Source organism: Canis lupus, chromosome 4 (assembly GCF_048164855.1).
Source record: "Canis lupus baileyi chromosome 4, mCanLup2.hap1, whole genome shotgun sequence".
Classification (NCBI taxonomy): Eukaryota; Metazoa; Chordata; class Mammalia; order Carnivora; family Canidae; genus Canis; species Canis lupus.
The window spans coordinates 12,965,428-12,984,723 of NC_132841.1; the positions used below are offsets into that span (position 1 = coordinate 12,965,428).

A 19,296-nucleotide genomic window follows, 5' to 3' on the forward strand; every position below is an offset into this window, starting at 1 on the left:
ATATCTGAAAAAAGAATCAATCTTGATAACTTTTGTTTCCAAGTGGAGCAGAGTAGCTAGTGGAAGGCTACCATTGGTGCCATACCATATAGTTATGGGCTCTGAGTGCAGCAGAGCACTGGGGAGACCCTGGAAGCTAGAGGAGCTGTACTCTTGGGGAGGGAGGGTCTTGAAGAGTTGAGTGGACTTTTTGTTGCCATTTTTAACTTGGGTGCATTCGTCAATTATCAATGTAGACAGAATTGGGGCTTTGTACATCCAGGGGGCGCAACTGGGGAACAGAAAAACCAAGGCAATTTTAGTGGAGATTTGGGTGGCCTTCAGCATGCTACAGATTTCTGAGAAGAACATTTGCTGAATTCTGGGGCTGTGTAGAACAGGAAGCTAGAAACCTAACCAGAAATTTGCTAAAAGGATTAGTGTTGCTTCTTGGCAGTTTCATGAGGAAAAGATTGAGTCTGGGACTTGTCGGGAGAGGGGATCACACAAGATTCTCACAGAAGGGTCCTCACAGAGGCCAGGGGAAAACTAGAGGTAGTCTGAGTTTACCAGGGATGCAAACAATTTTGCCTCATTTCAGCAAAACCTTGACTGGATTGAAATAATCTGCCACCACTCTATTTGCCTAGCAGAGGCAGGGTGCACCCTTTGTGCAGAATTACATCATCGTCGGGTGTGTCATGTCTACAAGTTTTTATATATCGTGTCCAGCATGCAGTGAGAAATTGCCAAGCATGGCCAGAGCACATGAACCAAAAACAAAATACTGTAAACAGACTCCCAGGTCATCCTACAGTTTGAAGTAAGCAAATAAGAACTTCACAACAGCTATCTATGATTAGTATGTTAAAGAAAAGAGAGAGAAAAACAGGAAAGAAATTAAAAGATGGATAATTTAACAGAGCACTGGAATATATGTAAGAATCAAATGGGCATTTGTTCACTTCTAAATACGTCAGTTCTTGACAAGACACAATAGAAAACAGGGTTAGAAAATTGGAAGTGTAAATGGAAAAATGTACAAAGGAAAGGATTTAAAAAAAAGAATGGAAACTACAGAAAATTGTATGAGACCTGTGGAACACGGTGAGAGGTTTTCCCATGTGAAACTGGACTCTCAGAAGAGGACAGTAAGGCAGACACTACATTGGAAGAGAAAACAACCTCCCTTTACTGGTCCCCAGACAGACAGGGACAGAGCCTCCAGGCAGAAAATGGGAAGTTTTTTTTGTGTGTTTTTTTTTTCCTTAAGATTTTATTTGAGAGAGAACAAAAGAGGGAGAGAGAGAGTACAGAAAGAGAGGGAGAAGCAGGCTCCCTGCTGAGCAGGGACTCAATCCCAGGACACTGAGATCATGACCTGAGCCAAAGGCAGATGCTTAACCAACTGAGCCATCCAGGTGCCCCAGAAAAAGGGAACTCTTCTCTGGGATTTCCCAGTGACTTAGTATTCACTGGGAATTGGGATTTCCTAGTGAAATGTCCCCAGCTTCTTACTTGAGTAGAAATCATGCATGGCCAACTTTCCACCATGCAGCGAGAAAGCTTCCAACAAGCTTAGTGGAGCCCAAACAGTCACAAGTCACTGCACAGTTAAGAAGTATCTAATATGAGGAATAAAATAAATAAGCAAACAGAACAAAAGCAAATTGGAAGAAACAGAGGAATTTTAGGGAGAAGAAAGCTTAAAATTTTTCATTGAGGCAGCCCTGGTGGCGCAGCGGTTTAGCGGCGCCTGCAGCCTGGGGTGTGATCCTGGAGACCCGGGATCGAGTCCCACATCGGGCTCCCTGCATGGAGCCTGCTTCTCCCTTTGCCTATGTCTCTGGCTCTCTCTCTCTCTCAATGAATAAATAAAATCTTAAAAAATTTTTTTCATTGATATCTAGAGAGAGATGAGGTCTTTTGATGCTCATAAAGCAATAAAATACTCAAAATAAAACAAACAAAAAACCTAGAGAAAAAAAGAACTCATAGAAAGTAACAAATATAACAGCACTGAAGTTGAAAAAATATCTAGAAGTTAGGGGGAGATTTTCAAATAAAGAAAATAGGAGAACATACAAGAAAGCAGAGGATCACGTCAGAAATTTCAAATCCATTTCCTTCCTCAAAAAAAAAAAAAAAAAAGAAAAAAAAAAAAAAAGGTCCAGGAAGAGAAAATAGTGAAATAGAGGAGAAGAAATCAAAGAAACTTCCCAAGAGCAGAAGACCTAAGTTCAGAGTAAAAGGACTCACTTGGTGAGCAGCAATATAAATATAAAATCTCTATAGCACATCATCATGAAATTTCAGAACTTTGGAGACAAAGAAAGAGCCTAAAAATTTAGAGGAAAAATTATCACAGATGGCAGACTTCCATCAGACTTTTAACAGCAACACCTGAAGTTCAAGGCAATGGAGCGATTCGATTGTTCTGAAAGGAACAATGTTCTGAGAGGAAATGATTTTCAATCCAAAATTCTAAAACTAACCAAAAAAAAAAAAAAAAAGGTGTGAAAACAGAATGAATATATTTTCAGAAAAATAAGCCCTCCCTCCTTCAAATATATTTCTCATGAACTCTGTCAGGAAACTACTGGAAGATGTACTCATCAAAATGAAGGATTAAACCAAGAAGGGGAAGACACAGGAGCTGATCCTAAATTCTAGATGGGTTAACCAGAGATTATGTGTTCACGTTAGTCTGGCTTTACTTACCAATTATATTGACTTTTGGAGACCCCAAACAACTAACCCTCAGAATAGGGCAAATATTAATATAAAATGGGTTGTGATGCTCACTTTAATTTTTCAGCAGACTATAATTTCTACATTTGGAGCCTTGAGGTTACTTTTTCACACCAGACCCTTTATTTAAAAAAAAAGTTTTAATAAATAAGTAATACCACTCCTCTTTGGTAATTACAGTAAATTATTTACCTTTGGTACTCTTAGAAACATGCACTGGCAACATTAATTATTGAAGCAATGAATTATACCATGCAAGGAGGTATCACCGCCATCATGTACTATTTATGTATGTGGGAATGTGCCAGCTTCTAGATCCCAAGTCCCTGCCAGTCCTGCATGACTCTTTTACTCTCCAAAGTCTTTGCCACTCATTGAAACTTTGTCATCATACAAATGAACAAATGTACAATGAACAAATGTACTGGGTCAGAATGATGACCTCTATGTCCCAATATCTGCCCCAGTATTTTTTTCCAGAGAAGTCTGCTTAGGTTTATGAGCAGACATACCAATTTTAATAAGCTAAACACAGACAAACAGCTTGCTCTTCCTACACTGCATCCATCTAAACACAAAACAAGGTAATTTAACTGGACCTATATTTTGTATAGAAAGAGACTAATTTGTAGCTTCGTTTCTGAGCTCCTGGTCTCCAAATTCTTATTTCTACAGGTTAGCATTTACTTAAAACTGAAATGTCAAATTTGACCTGTTCATTTATTTTAATAAACAATATGAATTCCGAAATGTTCTGACATGTTATTGTGAATGGCACCATGGTACCAATGAAAAGCTTTTCCTCGATTTGGTTAGTGAACAAATAGATATTTGAAATGATAAACAGGATATCACATTATGGAGATGGTTAAAAAAGATGAACTACATTGGCTCTGAAGCTTCCCACAGTAAGTAGGGTGTTCCCAGGACTTAATGGAAAAAGTTGGCAGACTTAGATTTAAAAATTGCCTTTGCTACTTGTTAATGGAGAACACTTCATCCCCACTCTAGAGTTTTCCATTTTGGAAAGGCGACTCAGTTGTGTAACCGTAGGCCTCTTCCTATCCTTTTATATTCACTTTGGCCCTGGAGATGTGGAGTGATTTATTTGGCTAGAAGATTGGGAAAGGTAGCTGGAAGGCTCTGTTTACTTCTCACGCTTGAGCTTGGTCCCAGACAGCGAACATGCATGTCCCTCTGGCTCCCCAAAGCCTACTTCCATGAGGGGTATGCCTGCCCCGGGGTTGGCAATGCAGGCCACCGGGGAGGGGATGTGCCTATTTCAGGGGTTCAGTTAACAGGCCTACTTGACTCAGACACTAAGCCAGCCCCCTACTTGGCCTCCATCAGGAATAAAGGAAATATTTTGCCTTTGACCTTTCCTTATCTTTCTTTACTGAAAGCCCTTTTGAAGATGCCCCAACATGGTTTCCTGGTTTCATGATCCTTAGTGCATTTCTTAGGTTTTCTCAGTCTTAGTTTCCTCATTTGCAAACTGAGGGTTGGTTGCTGTGGAAACTAAATAAAAATGTACATCAAAAATCTGGCACCAAGGCCAGTGTTGGCATGGAGTCATATTAATGTTTCTTTATATGTATAGTCATTTCTCCTTTTCAAAGGACTTTCATTCATATTAGTTCATTAGTTAAAATACTATAATTTTGGGAAAACAGAGCAAAAACAAAAATGTTCCAGTGTCAGCACTGGTCCTTTACAGTTATGCCCACAGCATGCTTCTATCAAATCAGCTGAGCCCATTTGATTAGAAGAATGCATCTTGTAAAGGTGTAGGACTTACCTATTGACTCAAAAATGCTGAAATTTCTATGTTAACAATAGTAATGCCAAAATTTACTGTGTGCTTGACATTGAGCAGTGTTCTAGATTTTTAAATTCATTTATTCTCTGAATTCTCAGAACCTAGTAGCACTGGGAGTCATATCATACCCATTTCACAGATGAGGAAACTGAAGTTCAGAGAGAAACTGCAAAAATTTGACAAACACAAAATCAACACCCTCCACCAGGCAACTTTAGTAGGACACTGTGTTGAGGAAAAATTCACAATGATTTAATAAGACCTTTTACTCCCACATCAAAAATGACAATAAGCACACAAGATTTTTCATCTTGGAAGTGATGTCAAGGACCCTATTAAAATCAAAATGCACATTATTCAATAGAGTCCAAAGCCTGACTAACGATGATATCACTGTCTCCATGAGCTTAATACTTTCCCAAAATAGTTTCTCACTAGCCCTATTCATCAGAGGAAAGAGAAGAGCAAGTACACACTGGCTTTACAAGAGGACACACCCAAATGCCCAGGTCTGGAAATAAACGTCTGGGCATGGAAGAAGAGAGGCAGGGGGCAAGAAAGTATATGCAAGGAAAATAAAGAACAACCCAATTAACTCCAATATTAGATAATGCTCCAGGCTGCCAACTGTCAAGCTCCAGTATTGGATGACACAAGGGAAAGTCCTTCTCTGTCAGCTCTGCTGCCCCCTGGGAGCTAGCAGAAAGTAGTCCTGAAGATTTACTGATGGCCTGGACATGCTATTGTTAACAGCACCAGGTAGATGTCACAATATCAGGTCACATAAAAATCCAGTGCATCTAATCTGAAAAACTGTAAGTGCAGTTTAATTGAGAAACAGCTGGATAATGTCATGAGACTAGGAACCCATGAAAGGAAAGGCTTGCAAGGATAGCTTTACCACCTGGTCACAAACCGGACAGGACCAAGACAGGGGAACCCATGTGGGTGTCAGTTCCCTTAGACCAAGAAAACATGACGTGGGTTTGACTTTGGCTGTATCACTGCACTGTCCAGTGAGTGACAAGTCAGACACCTCACCGAACCTCCATTTCTGCATTAGGGTAACTGGTAGATAAGATTAACTGTCTCAATTCACTGTGAGCCTGGAATGACCCAAGCATTGTGAAAGTCATTTGAAAATTCTAAATTGCTGTAAACAGAAACACAAATTTTAATAACCCTAAACTTCCCAGAGTTTTTATCAGTGAGGATAAATAAGTTCTTAAACAGAGCATTACAGTCTTCTATGTAGCTTTTAGGAGAGCATATGTCTTATCAGACTACAGGAAGCAGCCTGCTGGATTAACAAACAATTGGGTATCTGGGCTGCGACAAATACTTGTGCAAATATCAACCTTTTCCATGGTGAACATGCTTTGTCAGGTGTGTATTAGAGTGGCAGGCTAGTAGTCAGCAGCAGAACCGGGTAAGCAGACATTGGACCCAAATTCTAGTCTCAGCTCTATCACCTATTGTCACCTGATGTGAAGTGACACTGGGCAAGTGATATACTCCTCTCAGCCCCAGCTTCTTTGTCTGTAAGTGGTAATGATAGTACCTAGTCCATAAGGAACCTGAAAGCATGACATGAGATGATCCATTAATAAGATGTTGCGGCAGGTACTACAATAAGTATTGTTAAGTATTGAGATCTATAGCAGATACTGAGTGAAATGGCAAACTGCTATGGGACTGGTTGGACATCTAGTGTAACGAGCTGGAAATATTCTTTTAAGAAATGGATTCCATTAAAAAAAAGTCTAATACATAGTAACTGACAATAGAATGGTGGTAACCAGTGGCTGGGGTAGGGGAAGAAGGGGCATATTGATCTAAAGGTACAAACTTGCAGTTATAAGATTAGTAAATTCTGGAAACCTAACGTACAGCATGGGGACTGTAGTTAATAATAATGTATTATATTCTTGAAATTTGCTGAGAGAGATCTCAACTGTTCTTACTATACACACAAAAATGATAAGTATAGGAGGTGATGGATATGTTAATGAGCTTGATTATGGAAAAATGTATACATATATCAAAACATCGCCTTGTACACCTTAAAAAATGGATTCCACAAGAGAAAGCCTAATTTAAGGAGAAAATAAAATATAAATTAAAGGCTTACTAAAGCAAGTCCTTTTTTCTCTAAAGTATTTCTTTTCTTGAAGTCAACTATTAGCACCCCTAAGATTTATTTGAGACTAAAAAGCAAACCACGGAAGCTGACTTCTCTGGGATTTCAAATCTGATTGATTTCAAAATAATTTAGCTACCAATTTCCATTAAAAAAGGTGAATCAAGGTCAGCACGGAAGCTGTTAACATAACATCCAGCTCAAGTCATCTAAATTAACTGTTCTACCTTAAGAAAGTCACAACACCCAGCTGTCTGCCTTGAAAAAAAAAAAAACAAAAAACATAATCTTGCTGACCAATCTGAGAGAGGTGTTGAATGGATCACCTGAGTAATGCTGGCAAAGCACTCTGGAGAGAAAAAGCAGCATATTAAATGTCACTAGTCAAAGGTGTTTATCTTCCAGGGGACTATCTCTAGCAAATCTTTAATCCCAGGCTGGCTACCTTCTGCCACCATGCACATTTCTGAGAGCCCCTTAGAATTACCTTCAACACAAGAAACAGCAAGGCTAACCTGCTGATGTTGGGGGAGGGGAGGTGCAGGAGGAGAAGAGAGGGAGAGAAGTCTCAAATTTGAGTCTCATTAGACTGGCTTAGGTTTTACATTCCAACCTAAAGTGTTCACTGTCATCTAGGAAAAGGAATGCTCTGGATGGCCAGGTTTGGGGCCCATCCTTGGAGGGAGGAAGGGATTTCTGACCCTTCTAAATGACACTGAGAAATGGATGAGGGTGCAGGTTTGGCCATCAGATCCTGTCTGCTACCTGAGAAAGTGGAATGGGTGTACACAGGCAAAACCAACCCATGTTCCTAAGTGATTTCCGCTCTTCTCCTATTTTTGGATAACTACCAGAAGTCTTACTGAATTAAATGTTTCTGTTTGCTGCACAAACACATCCCTTGGTCTTAACAGATACTTCCAGGGTCATTCAAAGGAAGTGTAATTAATTGGTTAGCATGCAAAACATTTTTAGACCCACTATCATGCCTTCTACCTCATATCTATGCAAAGGTCAAGTATTTTCATTCCTTTCATGATGCCTTACATGCGATACTTTTTAGCATAATCATTTTCTCCATAATTTTCATAACCTGTTGCTGAATATAAGTTGTCGGTTCCTTTTAAGTCTCATTAAATAGGATATTTATTATTAGAATCTAGCATAAGCATAATAGAGAACACACCTAAATATAACATTTTATGCTAAAAAAATATAAAAATGATGGTACCAACATCCATAATAAAAATGCTAACAAGGGATGCCTGGGTGGCTCAGCAATTGAGCAACTGCCTTCAGCTCAGGGCGTGATCCCAGGGTCCTGGAATCAAGTCCTGCATTTGGCTCCATGTGAGGAGCTTGCTTCTCCGTCTGCCTATGGCTCTGCCTCTCTCTCTCTTTGTGTCTCTCATGAGTAAATAAATAAAATCTTTTAAAAAAATAAAAAGATTTTTTTTTATTTACTCATGGGAGACAGAGAGGAAGAGACACAGGCAGAGGGAGAAGCAGGCTCCATGCAGGGAGCCCAACATGGGACTCGATCCCAGGTCTCCAGGATCACACCCTGGGCTGAAGGTGGCGCCAAACCACTGAGCCACTCGGGCTGCCCCAATAAAATCTTTTTAAAAAATGCTAACAAGTATGTGAGATCTTGGAAGACAGAGCACAAAGTCCGAGGGCTCTCTGATGGCTTCTTTCTCACACAGAGCAATGCAGATGTACAGCCTCTAAGGAAACAGCCTGGAGCCACATGGCCAGTGACTCTGCCATTTACCTGTGTCCTCTGAGGTGAGTTACTTAAGCTGACTGTGCCTCAGTTTCTTCATCTTTTTAATGGAGCCAAGAAACTATCTCAAAGGGTTTTGTGAAATGTAAATGAGTTTGTACTGGTAAAACACTTAGGATAGTGTCTTGCACATAGTAGGAGCTCAAAATGTTTTCACCACTATCACCATAAGCATTATCACACCTCCTGACACAGTGTCTACTGAATATTATTCCATTTATGTAATGAGGACTGGCTGGCGTGGATCATACACAGCAATTATACAAGCCATACCAGACAAGTGCTTTCAATAATTATGTCAGAAGAAATGAAAGAACCATTCTATTCTATTCATCCTAGACAACTTGGCTTCAGTTTGGAATCATCCCTTGTCTCTGTTACTTTTTATTTGGAAAAGAATGTTTTCAAGCACAGATGTTGTTCTAAGACAATCTGACACCCACATATCTGAGCTTATAAAACAAAAACATTAGATGTTGAATGATAGATATACAAAAAAATCCCAGCCAGAGTTGCTTTAAATCAATGGTTCCTAGCCAGAGATGCATCCCAGAATCACCTGTGGAGCTTTAAAAAAACACATGTGCTCAGGACCCAGCCAGGGAGATTCTGAAGGCATCTTGGTTTTCAAACGACCACTGGTGATTCCAATGTGTGCCCCAATTAAGAATTCGAGGAATCTCTACACCCAAGGTGGGGCTCAAACTTATGGCCCAGAGATCAAGAGTCACATGCTCTTCCAACTGAGCCAGTCAGACACCCCTTCTCCCAATCAACAAGTCTGACTAGGAATCAGGGGTTTTCAATTCTGAGTGTATTAAAAAAATCCTGTGCCTAGCCCTTCTTAGCCACTGAGCAATTGCACTTATTTGTTTGTTTTTAAGTTTTTATCCTAATTTCAGTTAATTAAAATACTGCCTTATGTTAGTTTCAGGTGTGATATAGCCATTCAGTACTACTATACGTCACCCAGTGCTCATCACCTGACAGCGCACTCCTTAAGCCCTACCTAACCCGTCACATACTTAGCCCTCCACCTCACCTCCCCTTTGATAACCATCCATTCTCTATAATTAAGAGTCTGTGTCTTGGTTTGTGTCCATCTCTCTTTTCCCTTGTTTTGTTTCTTAAATTCTACATGTGAGTGAAATCATATGATGAGCAATCATGTTTTAAAAATTCTTTAAGATGATTCTCATGAGCAGTCAGGGCTGAGAGTCACTGCTTTAAATGATAACATGATAACATCTAACAATTGGAAGGCATAATATATCTACATACATATTTTCAGAGGTCTATCTACAGGTGACTTGATTACAAGGTAAAGGGAAGGTAAAAGAATAGGGAGTTCATGGATAACCCAATATCACAGTAAAAAAGAGTCCACTCTTGATTTTCCAGTGTGTGTGTGGGAGGTGTCTGACTGATTATGATTACAGCTTAGCAGGGCATGAGGATGGGCTCATTTCTCCCAAATCCCTTCCCAGCTCTGGCCTCCAATCCTACTTTCACAGCATAGGTTCTTAGGAACATGGGAGTTGGGAGCAGCAGGCCTGTGCCAATTATCCTGAGTCTCAACTGTCCTTTAACTATGGTTAATGTGCAAACTGATTAATCAGCAGTATGATAATGAAGAGGCAACTATGCTTTGTATCGGTGTGGTCTACTCTTGTTGAAAACAAGCAGCACATGGAGAGTTATTAATTTTTATTCATTTTCCACCTTTATGTGTCAAAGCAACTTTAACTGGACAATGACAGGGCAGTTTTAAATCTGACAATGAGTCATGTGTCATTGCCTTAAGAATTCTAAATATTTAAGGCTTCTTGCATGCTTTCAGACAATATCAATACTGCGGAGAAACTCTGTTTTGAAGTTTATAAATACAGATTTAGAGGCATGATGGATATAAACTAATAATGTTTGCCACTTAATTCTAATATGAAGTCTGTGCTTTATGTTAAGCATACTTCCAAAATAAATGCTTCTCATCAGTCTTGCATAGTGTAACTAGACCCTTCCCTTGTGAAGCCTCTCTCTGGAGGAATCAGCCTCTTCCCTCTTCTGTAATAAATGAGATACTAGAGACTAAATAAGTCAACATGCCTCTTTTGGAATTTGTTCTCCCCCTTCCTCCAAGTTTTTATTTTGAAGGAGTTCAAACAAATAAAGAAATTAAAAAAAAAAACCTCTATAAGAAATACCAGTGTACACTTCATCTAGATTCAACATTGACATTTTGCCATATTCACATTCGCACAAGCTCTCTCTCTCCATACACACATACTTCTTTTGGTCGAACCATTTGAAAATAAATAGCTGACTTAATGATTACTCCATTGCTGGAAACCACAGCTTGCACACCCCTGGAATGGAGATATTCCCCATATAGCTTCAATAATGTTGTCACTATTAACAGAACTAACAATAATTCTCTAACAATATAGCCGGTTCATTTTCAAGTGTCCTCAATTGTCCCTAAAATGTCTTTATGTCATTCATACATTTTTTTTCCAAATCTCTGGTGAGTTGATCATGAAGTTGTATGTGTTCATTAAACATGCCAGTTCCACAAGGAACACCTGTCAGATCATGGGATCCTCCACCATCGTTGAAGAAAGCAACTTCCTACTTCTATAGTTATCAACTTGAGATTTATTTGTAAAGGTTTCAAGATGTCTTTCCCCTGACTGCTCTACAGAGATGTTTGAGACAGCCACACAGGTACTTTTCAAATTTAAGCAGCAATCAGGTTTACTTTAAAGTTCTCTTTCTTTCTTTTCATAAATCCTTTATTCTGATTAAAGCTGTCCCTTCCAGCCTACGTGAGTAAGTGGGTCTTGGCAGTAGCTAACAGGTAATGGTGTGAGAACCCTTGGAAGCCTGTCTGCAGCATTGGAGCATGGCAAACACTTATATTTAAGGTTGAGATGCAGAAATTGAAATGTAGTGTAACTATGGCAGTGGGAGTGGTGGTGATGGTGGCAGTGATAGTGAGGTCATGGTGCTGATGGTCCCAATTTCAGACCCTTGTCCCAAAGTAAATATATATTCAGAAACATAGGCCACAATTAGATTCAATCAAGTATTTGAGATTCCATTATAGAACTGGGCACGTGTTTTATGTATGACCAAAGTGTGACTGATACCCAAGGAATCTCCTATCACCTGAGATTTTGTAGGTTTTGTAGGGTTTCCTTAGGCCTGGAGAATAACAGGCATGTCTACACTTGTGTCACCAATATATCTACTAACATCTCATTTTAATTGGGAACATGAAGAGATCACGATTATCCAACCAGGATAATGACCACAGCCAACCGAGAGAGAGCTCCTCAGAAAATCTCAGCCAATACCTGGGCAATACCTTACACCCAAGAGCTTAGCTTCATTAGTTGAGACAAGTGCTTTCTCTAGTGCTAACAACCATTTAAACCATGACATGATATCGCATCTATAATTATTCACAAAGAGTGTTTATGTCTGGCCAAACACTGAATAGCCACTGTATTCACCTCTGTAAAATCTGCTTGCTAAGAATGTTCTAGAGTGTTAAGTAGTAAAATATTTATTATTGGTTCTTGTGAAGTACAAGGTACATCTGTGTGTCTGGAAGTCAGCATCTCTAAACACAGGAGACTCCCAAAAATCTGACTACCTGCTGCTTAGACCTCTAACTTAGTGATACTATTACGATCACTTATTCATCTCCAAAATACCTTCATTGTTCAGTGAATAAATAGGTCCAGTATAATTTCACTATTTACATTGGTTAAATATGACAAGCCACCTTCAAAATTAGTTTTATGGCTAAACAGTTTCATCTATCATTAGCGCACGAATGTGCAAATTTAAAACCAGGTATTGTGTATATCTAGAATAATGAACCACCCTGAGCCCATATGTAGCAGAACTATGTTGCTAGAACTTCTTGCTTTAAACCAGTATCTACTCAACCATAATTACTGAAGAGAAGAAATTGCATGAACACTAGTAGAGATTCTGGTAGAAAACAAAATACTATCACATCTTGAGAAGGCCCATCACAAGCAGCTTTGATGCTAAGGGATAAAAACCTGACCAATCTCGTCTTTAACTACATGCTAAAAACAATTCTAGTAAATTCCAACATGCACTCACAGTTTATTTAGGAAAATCAAATACCTATGTGGATCATGCCAGCAATTTTAGCTACTGATTATTATTAATTCTTTATTTTTTATTAAAGATTTTATTTATTTATTCATGACAGACGAGAGAGAGGCAGAGGCACAGGCAGAGGGAGAAGCAGGCTCCATGCAGGGAGCCTGATGTGGGACTTGATCCAGGGTCTCCAGGATCAGGCCCTGGGCCAAAGGCGGCACTAAACCGCTTAGCCACCTGGGCTGCCCCCATTATTAAGTCTTTAAATAAAATTGAAATAGATTTGACCTAGAAGGGAGAAAGGTAGCCATGTCTTTCCTAGGACTTTCTGAGTTCCTCTATGTGGGCTGTTAAGGATTCATCTGCAGAAGAGCAGGCTATTTCTGTATATGGCACAATTGTTTTTTTTTTTTTTCCTTTCCCTCCCCCCCCCCACAAATGATTTTTTCCTTTTTCCCTGGCAGTACAGGAAGTTTTACAAATGCTAAATCAAATATGTAGAAATACAGTTTTTTGTCATGGGACAAAAAGCTCAATTCAATCACAGCAGTGAAAGTTCAACAATCCAAGAATATTTGAAGGAGAATGCATACCTGCTCTTTGGATGGCACAAGGAGTTCTTCAATCATCATGCTGTCCCGCGCATAGGAACTTCTGTTCAAGGTGTACGACCTATCCGAACTGAAGGAGCGGAGGCTGTTGTATTTACAGTTAACCATTCAAGAGTGGTGGATGATGATGAGATGAATAAAATAAAATTAATGCATGCAACTTTGAAAACAGGCAAGATGGCTAAAAATATCAACAGAAGTTGTTCTTGAAAAGACATCGTCAAATATAAAATCCCATATATTTGAGGAAATCTCTTAAGCTTGGACAATTTCATGATCAGATTTTTGTTTCAAATCAGGCCACATGGTGTTAAATCTGTGAGAATATGAAATGCATGAAAACTTTGGATGTTTCACAATGACAGTTGAATCAACATGGCAATGGAGAAGAACCAGATGACTTGATAATTTGATAATTTGAGAGATTTTTCTACGGTAAGGCTTATGTTAGAGTCTCCTTTATTGCTGGTTCATATCTGTTTACCTCTTACTACTGAATAGAATGATGTCTGCTGCAAATGGGACTGTTTATAAGTCTTTGAAAACCACATATGGGTTTAAACTAGTGAGAGCTCTGGGTTATAGCTAATGGAAAACATCAAAAAGGTAGCATGACAAATATATCTTGCGTGATTTTTGCCATCTTTCTGGCCTTGAAAATTTCAAATTTCAGGTATGTTTACTTTATCTTTATCTACTTTATCTTTATCTACTTGCTCTACTTCTTTTCTTCCTTGGGCCTTATATTGTTCTCCTTTCTGGTCCCTCTTAAATCCTCTACACAGTCCCTGAGGTTCCAGAGTGCAAGACCCTTGATGCCCTGAAGTGCCTCTCATACACTGACCTCTAAAGTAAAAACTAAGAGGGGGTTGGGGGAGAGGGTGGCAGGTGGAAGAAGTTGGGCAAATATGGTCAAAAGGTATGAATTTCCAGGTATAAAATAAGTAAGTCCTGGAGATGCAGTATATATCATGGGAACTTAGTCAATAATATTGTATTGTGTATTTAAAAGCTGCTAAGAGAGTAGATCTCAAAAATTCTCATCACAAGAAAAAAATATTTGTAACTATGTGTGGTGATGGACGTTAACTTACTGTGGTGATCATTATTTTGTGTATGTGAAACTAACATGTTATATGTCAATTACATCTCAACTTAAAAACAATACAGTAAGGGATGCTGGGAAGCTGGCACATATGCACATTGGATAAGCAGGATGGTTAGGATTGCAGATAATCTGAGCCTTGGCATAACACCTTGTGATTTATCCTCCAGAAAGAGAGGACAAGCTCGTGACGTGTTTCTCTCAGGTCATCTCTGTCTCGCCTCCCATCCTACCTATCATGACAGACCGGCATAAGGTAACTTTGCATCGTCTCTTGTTTTGAATGAGGTCTGACACTTCCTGCCCACCCTTCTTACAATAGAGCTGCAGAACAAGAAACCTCTTAGCTGCAGTCCCAGCAATGCAGCACCCTACAACTGCCATGGTAGGTATAGAGCCCCTTTTGTTTTGATGCCATCCTTACTTTGTGGAGGACAAAGATGGTGGGAAGTTGCCACCTCTCACTGCCCACGTAAGTAATAAACTGTCTGGATCTAAATGTGGCTACTTGAGTCTTTACTAAAAGGATCAATCAGATGTTGGCCTTGGCCTTGCCTTGTGTTTGTATGACAGGGAAAAGAGCAAAGAGGTATATAAGAAATGGTTCTCTGCTTTGCACAAAAGGACTTCTTTTCCCCATTGCTCACTATACTAAAGATAACCCAAGGGGGGTATTTTTATATCAAGATACAGAAGCCTCTGGATGACAGGAATCATTCTAAGGGTCTACACAAATGAATAGATATATTCTTCTAGGATTAGAGCCTTGCCCACCACCAGAATCTTGAGGAAGATCTTCAACCTCAAAATAAACATCATTCTATAGAGTCATTATCTAGTGCATTCAACAAATAAACACTGACTCTTAGGAGCAAGGCACAATATTAGAGACTGGATATAGAAGCAAAGACAAAAACAGAAAGAACTAAGCCTTATTTCTGCACAGAGGAGATTACCTAGTAAGCCATGTGCCTGGCCACCTGCATGGGCAGGCCTTCTGCACCCAGTCACATGACACACACTCTTCATTTTTTTTTTTTTCCTGCTTCAGTTGCAAACATTTTTTTCCCCCTTGTTTCTCTTGTTTCTAGCCTCTTATCTTCTCTCATACAGTATAAACTTCCTAAAAGCAGATATTGTCTTTCTACTCTCTAACTAAACACTGTCCAATAGGACTTTCTGCAACAATGGTCATGTTTTAATCAGACTGCCCAATACAGTGGCCACAGGCCACATGTGGATGCTGAACACCTGAGGCATGATTAGTGTGACTAAAGAGTTGAATTGAATTTTATTTAATTTTTTACTAATTGTAATTTAAATAGTCTTATGTGGCTGAAGGCTACATCGTGAGCATAACTTCTTAGGTACTCATAGCAAGGTTCTATTTGCCCCAGTGATGTGGGGTGGGAAGCACCAGAAGGTTCCACTCTCTGCATTGCACATTCATTTATGAAAATTCTGGCTCCCACTGCGTATGTTGACATTGGTGACATGTAAGAATAGCTTTAGAGTATATGTGAACAATCACTTAAGTGTTTAAAAAATTGTTATATATTTTAACTTCAGTTTTTAAATATATCTAAGATTCATTAATATTTAAAAAAAATCCTTTCTTTTAACTTTTGTATGACTGCCAAGTGAAGAACAGAGCCTAGAACTGGGTGCTGTCCATGGAAAAGCCTAAAGAGGTCTTCATTTTACAGAATGTTTAACTTGCTCCTCACTCTTCCCAACCAAGTTACATTAGACAGATGGAGCTCATTATGACCATCAAGCTTCACTCTGAATCCTTAATACATTGAAATCCTTTCAGCTACCAAAACTAGATATTATTGGCATGGGGGTCTGGAAGGCATGAAATTGTTTTGAACTAAGGTCAACTATATTATTTGTAGCCATCAGTATACCCTAAGTGTTAAATACAGGAAGTATTAGAAAAACACATGCCTCAGAAGTCTAAAATTATACCAATGTACCTAGCACAAGTCAAATAAAACAGCCACCAGCAAACAAACTGTTTTCAAATCAAAACTTTTTCTTCAAAACCAGTTTGGAGAGTTCTGCAGTTACTTCATGCACTATACAAACTTTGTTAAAAGAAAGAGATTCTTTAAGTATTCAATTTTGCATTAGTAACATTTCTTGTCAAACATTTAGTTACTTGCTAATTTTCTCAGAATTACAAAATTGATTTTCTAACTGAGCAGGAAAAAAAAAAAGCACATTGCAGCACAGCACAGCACAGCACAATGCTGAAGAAAATAAAAATGAGAATATGAGTCAGGGAAGGGCAGAAAAACACTGTAAAAGGGACATATCTTCTTACCTGATCTTGGGACTAATTAAGGTATTTTTAGAAAAACACAGGAGAAGTAGAAAGCAAAAAATCAGACAGGGAAAAAAGAAAAAAATGTTATGGTGAATGAGTTACACATTTAATGTATTCCTTTTAAATGTTACACTCAGAATACTGTATTTGGTAATATTCCAACAATACTTTAAAAAATATATTGGCTTTACAGATTTTTTTTTCAGATTTGCCTCTGAGCATAACATGAGTTGCCAATGTAAAAAAAAAAAATGAGTTACATATAATAGCAACAAATAATAACAGTGCAATCAAAACCAGAAGTGTGAAAGCCTTAGAACTGCCTTGAGAAAAGTTATAAGAGACAACATGCTGGTTTCATCTCTCACTAGATGTCAGCCTCTACAATTTTCTATATACAAATGACTGATTCACAAAATGTACCTTTTACATATGATTTGAGGAAGAGAATCAGCTAGTTATTGGATTGCAAAAGCTATTAAGCCTCTAAAGGAATTTTCTCCTGAGATTCTGCATACTTTCCATTGTAACTTGTGGCTCTTGTGTGACTACCTGAAACATGTGGTGTTTTTAAAAAGTTATGTCCCCCTTCTTATTAATGATACCTGTTTCAATAAGATTTTAAGGATTTTTATAAATAAATTTAAAAAGCAAAAATTCTGTGGAGTTACATGAGGGTCCAAATTCCACTAATAAAAAGACTAACTGCAAGAAAAATCAATTCAGTATCTAAACTGGCCACCTCACCCTGAGAGTCGATTCCCAGGCTTACTTTGCGGGAAGTGCCATTAGACAATGAAACATTTTACAACAGATCCTTAAACTATAGGAAAATGTCCCCAGGGCTCTGGCTTAGAAAAGTTTAATTATTAGCTTTAAAATAACTTGACTGTCAGCAAACATGCTGTTCAACCAACCAGGAGAAAAGAAGTCCCCAAATTCTGGACAAGGTCCTGTTTCACTTAAGCAGTGTCAGGTAAGTTGGAGCCAAGGTTTTTCCCAGGCAAAAGTTTTACACTTTGGTTTTCAGGACTGAATTTGGGGCCATTCCTGTCTGTGACTTTGGGGAAGTCATGTAACACTCCTGACATGTCCCTTGTAAACAAAGTAATGGCATAGTTTTAGAGGAGACACCCAAATATTTGGTAGACAATAGTAATAAACTATATGCAATTTTTTTTCAAGAATGCTCTCTTTTAAGTCTCAATCACGAATTACTCTTTCAGTGACGAAGAGAGAATAGTGAACCGTCAATACAACTGTATTAAAAAAAAAAATACAACCGTATTGTCCTTATTGGAAAATTAGATTTCTCTTTCAACACGGCACACAATTTAATTTGGAAACGTGGAGGCCACCCGGGCTCTGAGCTCTTCCACTATCATGCGTGAAGCATGACGGCAGCGTGGGAACAAACACTCCACATGTTCAATCACGGACAACCGAGGACTGAAAAAGCCATGAAAGAAAACGGTGGAACACGTGCACCAGGGTTGAGAACATTCTACCAACTTCGCACCTTCATCCAAAGAGCACACTGGGGGATAATGTGAAAAATGAAAATGATTTTGGTTTATGACAGATCATGGTCGTATTCAATTATCTGCGAAGAAGAGCAGCAATAAAATACCTGGCGGACCGGGCCCCGAGACTGAAGCCCATGTAGCCCTCGGCGGGGAGAGAGTCATCGCCCAGCTCTTTCAGGTCCTGTGGCCCCAGATACTTGTCCGTGTCCCCTGTCATGGCATCTTCACCTGCCGAGGGACAAAGCAAGCCAGAATCAGAAGCTTCCCTTGGGAGAACGCATTCGTTGTAGAGAGAGCCACTCCTTTGGTCACCAGCAAATCACCCATTCCTCACATTCGCTTTCCCACGCCCGCTGGACAATACTCATTACTGCCGTTTACAAGGAAAAAGCAGACGTGAGGTTAGTTCAGGATCTCAAGAGTGAACGTCAGTAGCGAAAGAGCGCCTGGGGTGAAGCACCAACTTTAAGACATTTCCCCCATCGGATTTCCCCCCCTCAAGCCACAGCTGACTCGAAAGGTGGATCTTTTTTGTCCGATTGCTTTCCTGGCCTCGCCACGCCGAGGGCAGCTATTTGAATGGATGTGGATTGCAAAATAAGAGCCACCTCTCTATTACTATTCTGGAAATTGGATATGGGAAGGGAGTGGATTTTTTTTTTTTTTTAAATGTTCTCACACGCAGGATTTCAGTTCAGGACATCTGTAAGAAACTAGCAAGTCATTTTAATCTGAGCTGTTTCTGCTTAACTGGAGAACTTTGAAACACATCAAATTTTTTTTTTTAAGATTTTTTTTATTTATTCATGAGAGACACACAGAGAGAGGCAGAGACATAGGCGGAGGGAGAAGCAGGCTCCCTGCGGGGAGCCCAGTGCGGGACTCGATCCCAGGACCCCGGGATCACGACCTGACCCGAAGGCAGACACTCAACCCACTGAGCCACCCAGGTGGCCCTAGAAACACAGCCATTTCGAACTGTTCCTGCACCCATCACAGGAGCAGCTCAGCCCAGCTGCCCCGGGGCTGGAACTCTTCTTGGAAAGGAGCTCTACCTTCCTTAGAGACCCAGTGGAGACACCAGCGGTTTGAAAGGAGGACTAT

General features: G+C 39.5%; 1 protein-coding gene across 15 annotated transcripts in view; it reads right to left on the reverse strand.

The window, feature by feature from the left end:
- The window catches only part of ANK3 (ankyrin 3), a 662,261-nt gene that overhangs the window by 82,287 nt on the left and 560,678 nt on the right, over positions 1 to 19,296 (reverse strand). For 13 of the 15 annotated variants that reach the window (XM_072823184.1, XM_072823191.1, XM_072823187.1 and 10 more), the window contains 2 exons: positions 18,297 to 18,420; positions 13,212 to 13,314 (listed from right to left, as the gene is read on the reverse strand). In XM_072823184.1, coding sequence (XP_072679285.1) covers positions 13,212 to 13,314; positions 18,297 to 18,420 — 227 coding nt within the window. The remainder of the gene's footprint in view (positions 1 to 13,211; positions 13,315 to 18,296; positions 18,421 to 19,296) is intronic. The other 2 variants (XM_072823192.1, XM_072823188.1) reach the window with 1 other exon arrangement.